At 25.5% G+C, this 9,312-nt stretch overlaps 2 protein-coding genes across 3 annotated transcripts in view; both read left to right on the top strand.

The window, feature by feature from the left end:
* Window positions 1–3,076: 3,076 nt before the first annotated feature.
* Window positions 3,077–8,897, top strand: LOC107884877 (probable phospholipid-transporting ATPase IA). Its single transcript, XM_029486704.1, has 5 exons — window positions 3,077–3,906; window positions 6,489–6,587; window positions 8,281–8,441; window positions 8,495–8,692; window positions 8,785–8,897. The coding sequence occupies exons 1-5, from the start codon at window positions 3,679–3,681 to the stop codon at window positions 8,786–8,788; spliced, it is 690 nt and encodes a 229-aa protein (XP_029342564.1). The 5' UTR covers window positions 3,077–3,678; the 3' UTR covers window positions 8,789–8,897.
* LOC100164736 (phospholipid-transporting ATPase IA-like) overlaps window positions 8,857–9,312 on the top strand; it is a 15,876-nt gene continuing 15,420 nt past the window's right edge. For both annotated transcript variants that reach the window (XM_029486696.1, XM_016807904.2), the window contains exon 1: window positions 8,857–9,049. In XM_029486696.1, the coding sequence (XP_029342556.1) occupies window positions 8,980–9,049 (70 nt within the window). In that variant the 5' untranslated portion in view covers window positions 8,857–8,979. The remainder of the gene's footprint in view (window positions 9,050–9,312) is intronic.

The raw sequence follows: 9,312 nt of genomic DNA, 5'->3' as shown, positions 1-9,312 counted from the left end.
ATATATATATATAGGTACTATAATAAACATATACTAATATATACAAGTGGGTAGGTAGACCGTATACTGATTCTAACTCAGACATAGACTCAACATCTGAGTTATTTTTTTTTAATTAACTACCTACACTAGGTAATAGGCAGTAGTTAATAAATATATATCTACTAATTAATATTATAATAGTTTGTAATATTTTACTGGTTTTAAATGTTATTTTTTTATATTATTATTGTTTTTGTTTAATTATTGTATTAAACATTTCCGAAAAAATTGAATTTATTATATTAATAATATTTAATTATTATAATAGTGTATACCTACATATTATTTAGATCATATAATATTATTTTTCATTGTCTTTTTAGTCAATACCAGCTTACCGAGGTATGAATAGGTTCATGGTATAAATTCGTACTTAGGTAGATACCTAGTTAATAATTAATAATAACTTAAGATTAATATAAATATTTTGAAAATGTCATTGCGTAAAGTAAAATAATTTATAATAGATATATGTAAAAATTGTAAGTTCCCTAATACCTATAATGTTTTTGAATTGCAACGAAATAACTAACATCGTTTTTCTTCTTCTATTTTAGTCCAAATTTGAACCCTTAAATGTGTATAAAAATACAACTGTGTTTATATATTTTTTGGATTTTTATTGGTTACAATTTAACCTACTTATGAGAATCCTTGTTTTAAATCTTCAATCCTTATAGTTATAAAAAAATAACATAATATGTAAAATATATTTTGTATGTTTTTTTTTTGTCTATGTTTTTAAATCGCGAACTTCTATAAAGGTTATAACTAAAGATAGGATTCTAATAACCTAAATTACACAAAAAACTGCAAAAATGAAAAAAACATTAAGACTCAAAAAACTGAACTTAGAAAATTACCAAAAAATCTACTTAAATAAATAAAAAATATTTAATTTAAAAATAATAGATATTATAGAGATAAGGGTGTGATAATGGGTGTCAGAGTAATTTTAAATATGCATTGTAAAATTAATAGACAGTATTTAACATTCAAGCTTTAAGTTTAGTTTACAGCAAAAAAAGAAAATTATCAAGTGGGTGACGCTCATCCACTTGAAAAACGATTCTGAGCTAAGACGAAGACTATATGATATAGGTATTACTAAATACCTATATTTGATGATATTATTATAGTGAGTAAAGTGAATTTGTTTACCTATTTACGTGGAAAATTGTTTTAAATTTTCAATCCTTATTCCGTAGCTATAAAAGATGAACATTTTATAAATTTTTAACTACGAAATATAATTTTTAAATTTAATACATTTCATCAAAATTCAAACTTAAAATGCTTATAAAAAAATGTGTGCCTATGTATTTTTAATATTTTTCAACTGCTATTGTAAAAATATATCAGGAGCCTTGTATTTACACGCTTTTTGAAACAACAAATACAATTTTATTGACATTTATTGAAAAAAAAAAAAACTAAAACAATTGGAAACTAAGAATCTGCTAAAAACAAGTCAAAATATTTTGAAAATTTTACCGTGTATAGTAAATGCTAATATAAACATTCAGTGAAAAGTCATTAGTTTTTGTTATTTATGTTCACCAAAAACCAAAATCGATTTTATCAAAAACCAATTTTGAGTAAAAATTTCCGTTTTTCCTAAATTTTTTTCCGGCGCTTTTGAAAACTACTGGGAATTTTTTATTTTGACCCCCCCCCCAAAAAAAAAAAAAAAAAATACCAATCCTATCAGGAAAGATACTGTCAAAGAAAAAATTAAAATAAAAAAACACATTGTAAAATCAATTCATTCATCGCTCCATTCAGAATCTAAAATTCATGAAATTATTAAAAATAAATTAAAAAGTAAAATAGAAATAAAAAAATATATTAACTTAATAAAAAACCAGAAATCTAAAATTTGAGAAAATGTTTTTGTACAAAAACTATAAAAAATGTCCTAAAATAATATAAATAATGTACTGGAAAATATAAAAAATTAATGTTAAAAAAATGCATTCATAGCTAAAATTGGCTGAAAATGCAAAATAAAATGAGTACCTATGTATCTACAGTCATTCGTTTTAAAGTTACACCAAAAACCAAAATCAATTTTCTCGAAAACAGATTTTGCGTAAAAATTCCCGTTTTTCCTTAATTTTTCTTTTGTTTTTCACTGCGCTTTTGAAAACTATTGGAAAAATACTTTTATAATTTACTTTTGATCCCCCAAAGTACTAACTAGATTCACTTTCCTATCAGAAAAGGTACTGTTGAAGAAAATCCAAGCACTTTTACTGTCCTAAAAGGTGATGACAGACACAAAAAAAAAAAAAAAATAAAAACACACATCATTGTAAAATCAATACATTCATCGTTCCACTCAGAATCTAAAAATGAAAATATAAATATTCTATCTCCAGTTATAACTTTTAAAGTTAAGTCCTGATTGCACCATTGTTCTTAACACTTTGAAATACATAAAAACATGCATAATACATAGCTAAACTGCATTTATGACTTAGATTAATTATATTACAGGTATATTTAATTAATTAACCTAATTGATATTAGTCTAATATTATAGATGATATTGATTGATAAATATTATATTAATGCAGAATGCTGTATACTTCCGCAGTCACTGATGATGTTGACAAAACAACATTTTTGGCCCCCCAACCCCCTTGTCATTAATCGCTGCACACACCTATGATCATGATACCCTATAGGTGTAAACAGCGCCGGATTGAAACTTTTCGGGACACAAAGATATTAAATTTCTATTGGCCCATCCGCCCATGCCCATTCGACCAAAAATGTTGTAGGTACCTTATTATGTGAGGGTTTTATGCGATTGACGATCGCCTATGTAACCTACTTCTAACCACGGCACTAGAAGTAGCTTTACGATAGTGACACCGTAAAGGCTTATAATATCCAAATAAGACTGCGTATATGTACCTACCTACTTAATAGATACTTCCTATCAAATATATTTTTCAAATTTTTAAAATATATGTGGCTTGGCTTAGCGCGTTGACTGCTACCAGTCGGGCAGTTACTGATAGTAAGTAACGCTCGCTGCTACTAGTTCCTTGATGGGTGACCACCCGGGTTCGTACTAGTAAAAATCTTGCCACACATACAAATGTTTGCTTACCTACCGTAGCAACCTTATCAACTACAGTTCATAATCCTCAACAACAGCTAATGGTTATCATAAGCACCGGGTTTCAGTTCAATAAAAATATATACATGTCTTTATACATATTTTTTTATCTTTGAAATATTAATACATTATTAATTATTATAAAAAAACATAGATTTTTCTATGCGGCTATGCTAATAATAACAAAATATAAAGCATATTTATGTGATATAATAGAGTGTAGACCATTAGCAGTATACAAATATTAAAAACCACCAGTGGCGTGTATCATAAAAAAAATTGGTGTTGCTCAAATAGTTTTAGGTGACCTACCCCTCATAATGGGGTTAGGTTACTGTTATACCGTCCTATACAATTTCCTATTTTTCTTCTATCAATACCCACCCACCCATATTTAAGATGTTGCCTGAGCAACACTTGGACCATATGTTACACGCTACCGAAAACCACTGTAATTTACCACTATAATTATTATTATTATATGAACGAAAATATTACATACCTAAATGTTCTATCTTATACTAAAGTCTTTTGTTATAGATTGTCATGGAGATAAAGAAAATAAACAAACATATATTAGAGTCATACGATTTAATGATAAAGAACAATTTAAGAAAAAATCAAATCGTGTCATAACTGCCCGATACGGAATTTTATCATTTTTACCATTATTTACCATCGAACAATTAATAAAATTCCCCAACCAGTATTTTTTATTTATATCTATACTACAGGTTAGTACATAATAATAATATAATATAATGTATTTTACGAGTATTTATGAATAGTGGGGGTAGTGGGGTACTTACTGTAACGTTGTGTAATAATAGTTATTAATATTACATTAGGTACCTAATGAATACATTATAGTATTACCTATACATTATATTAATATTTAATTGAATTACAATAATTATTATGTATAATATTTATATCTGAAAATATTTTAAATACTAGGACATTTGTTATTAGGTACTTATTACGCCTTTCCTTTTAGGTTTACATATTATAAAAATTAATATTTTTACAAACCAAATTTTTAGATTGGTTCAATGATTCTCCCAAACCATGGTTTCTTAATATTATCGATTAAGTGGTTAGAATATTTATGATTATGACTTGCTCTTCATTATTGGAGATTTCTTCAGTTATAGTTTTCTGCGTTACTTCCTTCTATAATTTTTTTATTTGGTCCAAGATAAGTTGAGATTCTTCTATTAGCTTTACCATATTCTGTCTCCACAACTTATTAATATAACCTAGGGCTATCCGCTACTATCACTACATTTCGTCTTCTCCATTTTTTCAGGTTTCCTTTTACCAAGTTTCTATTCTATTTAAAATAAATCTTGTTTTCACTTTGAGCTGATCTGCATAATATACTTTGTACTGGGTACACGAGTGTCTCGGTGGGGCCCAGTTGTTTCCGAGAAATAAATAATAGTATACTATTATACTAAATACTTTCTGTGTTTTTCTCTCGGGTTGACTTTAACTTTGAACATCTTCAGTAGGTTTTAATAAATATTCATGTATTCAATAATACATTGATATTAACGACTTGTTCCTTCTACTCATCGACCATTATTACCGGTAATTATTCCCGATAAAAACTTTTCCACCTATTAAAAAAGCTTGAAAATTTAACTATAGGTACCTTATAAATTTCATTAATTGAAATTCAAAAATATTAAAGATATTTTAATATTATGCTCAAATATTTTTTGTATGCAAAATAATAATATAATAAAATATAATACAATTTCAGAAATGTACTAACTATTTGCGTTATGTGTATATATTACTAGCTAACATTAGAAATGTTGATATAAGATTACCCACATTTTTTTCTACCTGAAATAAAAAAAAAGTTTACCTGAAAGTAATTTTAATTTTTTATGAGCGTTTGAATTTAAAATGTTTACAATATTGGATGTAAATTGATATCGGTCAATTAACGAATTTTCATCTACCAATTTTTAAAATTTTGTTGTAATTCAAAAATAAATTGTCCTAGACACTTAAAATTTTCAACAAATGTTAAAATTGCCGTTTTCCGTCCAGAAAGAATTTTCAAACAATTTGGACTCTTTTTGAGCTATATATAGCTATAAGAAATTTTGAAAATTTTTAAAATGTAAATTATTTTTTAGTTTGAAATTCATAAACGTTTTTCTTTTCATAGCTAAGATTAAAAATTGTATTAAAATATTTCACATACGTTTTTCTACTAATAACAAAAAAAGTTTACTTTAAGGGAATATTAATTTTTTATGAGTATTTGAAGTTATAATTTTTAATCTATTAGATATTCAGCGGTAAATTATTGAATTCCTATTAATCGATTTTTGATATTTTGTTGTATTACCAAAACGAATAACCGTACCTAGACTCTTAAACTGTTCATCAAATATTTTCCTATATTAGTATTTTCCATACATGGTACAATTTTCAAACAATTTTGACTATTCTTAAACTATAACCATGATAGTTTTTCAAATTTTGTAAATTATTTTGAGTTAGAAACTCATTAAAGTTTTTCTTTTCATGGATAACATAAGAAGTTTTAATAGAAGGTTCCCAGCATGTTTCCACTTCTATCAAAAAAAAAAAAAATTAACCGGAATTTCACGCTATTTATAGCCATGAGATATTTTTGATTTTTATTAATTTTTTTTTTCAAACTATTAAACTTGATTATTTATACAAGTATGTTCTTTCTGTACTTTTTTATTAAATATTCATCTTTTGTACCTACCCAACATTTGTTATTGCCATGAGCTTGGTTTCAAATGTTGCTTGCACATTTTCGAGCTTACATTTACTTCAGGCATCAATGTAAATGCATTATAATATATTTTTGTCGTTTATGATAATAAAGTGTCGATAATAAGGGAAGGTACTTTAAATTTTTTGAAACTGATGAAAAAAATTTTAGTGTTGCGACTTGGCGAGTACGCGTGGATGAAGTGAAACTTCTTTACAGAGGGATGGAGGGTACGGAAAAAATATATCACCCGTCGCGGGTGGCGTAACAGTCAAATATTAGGTTTGTATTGAAATAAAATAAAAAATTTAAAATTTTCAATTGAAATTTAAAATAAATTTAATATTATTGTACAAAGATAAGACAAAGATTATTATTTATTACCATAGATACCATAGTGTCGTGACGGGCAATGATCTTTTTTATTTTTCGTACCTACCTAACCCGTTCTTTGTACAGAATGTTCACTTAAATAACACAAACGTTTGGTACAAATTGAAACATATTATATTAGTTATTAATTATTACCTATTTATATATTTTTTTTAGCAAATACCCGATGCATCTCCAGTTGGCCGATTTACAACTATATTACCTTTAACTATTAAGTTTGGATTCTCGGCGATTAAATCAATTATTAAGGACCTAGTAATTATACTATTTTTATAAAATTTATATTGTTGTTCACTCATCAAAATATGAATTTTAATTTATCTTATATAAGTACACAAATCCTTGATATTTGTTATCAAATGTATTTTTAAACTGCATAAATGATATATTATTATAAGTATATATTAACTTTATAAATTATAATATATAATTATTAAAGAATTAAAAATTAGAATAATATAAGTAGGTTACCTACATATTTGTAACATTAACTGCTGAATCTACCAGTTAAAATAAATACTGATGAACATAGGTAATATATGAGCTATAAATTATAATGATCTATAACAGTATTACACTCCATATTATTTTTAATCCATCTGCGTAGGTATCTATAGATTTTAGAAAGTGGTGTCTGTAACTCAAGACTAGCACCTCCTTTAAAATTAATGAATTACTCATATATAGTACTGAAAGGAGTGATTGTTTTAAATATTTAAATTTTAAATTTATGTTTATGTGTGTTTTTTTTGTATATGCTATCACCATTTGGAACAGTAAACAGTTATAAAAAAAAAATTGGTACATAATTGGAGGGGGAAGGGTAAAATAAAATTATGGAAATATTTTCAAAATGCTATTTTTTGGCATAATCATATAGCCATATAGGTAATTAAAAAATTAATAGCCATAGATGAATACTTGAAAGTTATTAATTTCAAAATACTTTGGGTATTTTTTAGCTCTTTTTGACATTTGAAATTTTTCTACTTTTTTAGATGTATTAAATTTATGTATAGCATATTGGTTAGTAAGTCAAAACGGCTAAAATAATTCCTGAAAGAGTATCCCTCGTACATTATTTTAATAGGTACCTACGCTTGATTACTTGACCAGCAGAGTTAGTTCCTCAATTTTTTTTATTTATTATATTTTTTTATCAACCTTACCTTCATATTTTTATTCTGAAGTCTTTAGTAACTTAAATGATTGAAGTGTATTATTGTAATACTAAGGACCTAGATATACCTACTTATATTTTATTAAACGTGTTTTACAAGTTTCAAATTATAATTTATAAAGTAAGTATGTACCTATTAAAAAAGGGTTGCATCCAAAAAACAGCACACTTATGGTGTTGACGGTCAATAGACAAAATATGCACACTTTATAGGTTTTAGTATACCAAAAAAACGCAAACTCTTAAGTTTTTCTAATTATTTTCAATCTACAGACCATATGTATTATGAACATTAAAACTTTTACCAAGCTTACCAAAAAGTTTGGAATAAGCACTATTACTAAAATATATTTTAAATTGTGATATTCTTAACACCCAAAATTACTTCACTTTATAAATAAGATGCCATTTTTATTGTAACAAGTAAAAAAATATTTAACTCTTAAGTAATTATTATGATCAGTAACTTAGCTAATGGTAATTTATTTTATATTATTTATACCTATAAATAATATATACTAAATTTTACATTTAAAAATATATACTTACATTTTTAAGACATTTATAAATTTCTTATAAAATGTGCAGTTTTTGGATTCAACAAAAAAGTGTGTTGTTTTTTCCTATATTTTTCTAAAGTGCATGTGTGGTTTTTGGACTCAACGAATAAAAAGTAAATAACTGATTAAAAAATACCTGACCTATACCTATAAAATTTTGAAACGTAATAAGTACATATTCTATCATAATTATATATATTTTCAATAGATTAAACATATTAAAGATTATAAAGTTAATCATAAATGTGTGGAAGTATTAAGAAATGGTGTTTTAGTTCAAGAGAAATGGAGTGAAATTGGCATAGGAGATATTATTAAAGTCAAAAATAATAATATCTTCCCAGCAGATCTTGTACTACTTTCATCCAGGTATTTAAATAAAATCAGTAATTTATTTATTGTTATAACAAAATAATTTTTAGCGAACTACAAGGAACTTGTCACATAGAAACTACGCATATAGATGGTGAAGTAAATTTAAAAATCAGACAATGCGTCAAAGAAACATCTTATTGTAAAGAATTAAAAGATTTGATTGGTTTAAATGGAATAATTGAATGTGAATTGCCAAATAAGTTACTTTATAATTTTTTAGGAAGACTGACAATTATGAACAATAAGTGAGAAATATTTATAATACTTTTTATGAAACCACAATATGATATATGAATTAGTATTGTATACATCTACTTTTATAGTCCTATACCTTTAGATAATAAACAATTTTTACTAAGAGGATCTGTTCTGCGAAATTCAAAATGGATTTATGGAGTTGTGGTATACAGTGGTCATGAAACAAAAATTATGCTTAATCAATCTTTACGCTCATTAAAAGAATCAGCAATGGAAAAAATTCATAACTCACTACTGAAAACTGTTTTTATATTGATTTTTTTTTCTGAGTCTTATGTGTGCTTTATGTTCTTTGTGGTGGACCAAATACAATATTAATACACATTGGTACCTTGAACAAAGAGGTAATACAATATAAGTATTTAAATAATTAGTTGTAAATTGAAAATATTTTAATATGTTTCAAAAGTATTAGAAAGTTAAACAAATTTTAATAATAACTCTAATTTATTTAGTTGTACATTTTTTACAAGAAATTAATTTATATTCCTAATTCAAAATATATAATAATGTTAAAATATATTTCTTGTAGATAATAGTACAATAATAAATATTATAGGCAAGGCTGGGCATTAACGAGTTAAAAAGTTAAAGTTAAGTTAAAAAG

Source organism: Acyrthosiphon pisum, chromosome X (assembly GCF_005508785.2).
Source record: "Acyrthosiphon pisum isolate AL4f chromosome X, pea_aphid_22Mar2018_4r6ur, whole genome shotgun sequence".
In the NCBI taxonomy this organism is placed as follows: Eukaryota; Metazoa; Arthropoda; class Insecta; order Hemiptera; family Aphididae; genus Acyrthosiphon; species Acyrthosiphon pisum.
Note: the sequence above shows the minus strand (reverse complement) of the source record. Positions and strands in the feature narration are given on the sequence as shown.

Bases quoted from the DNA above. Each gene is read 5' to 3' on its own strand.
- LOC107884877 (XM_029486704.1), top strand. From the start codon at position 3,679: ATGTTCTATCTTATACTAAAGTCTTTTGTTATAGATTGTCATGGAGAT. The intron at 3,907-6,488 runs GTTAGTACATAA...TATTTTTTTTAG, and splicing joins TATTTATATCTATACTACAG to CAAATACCCGATGCATCTCC. The intron at 8,442-8,494 runs GTATTTAAATAA...AATAATTTTTAG, and splicing joins CTTGTACTACTTTCATCCAG to CGAACTACAAGGAACTTGTC.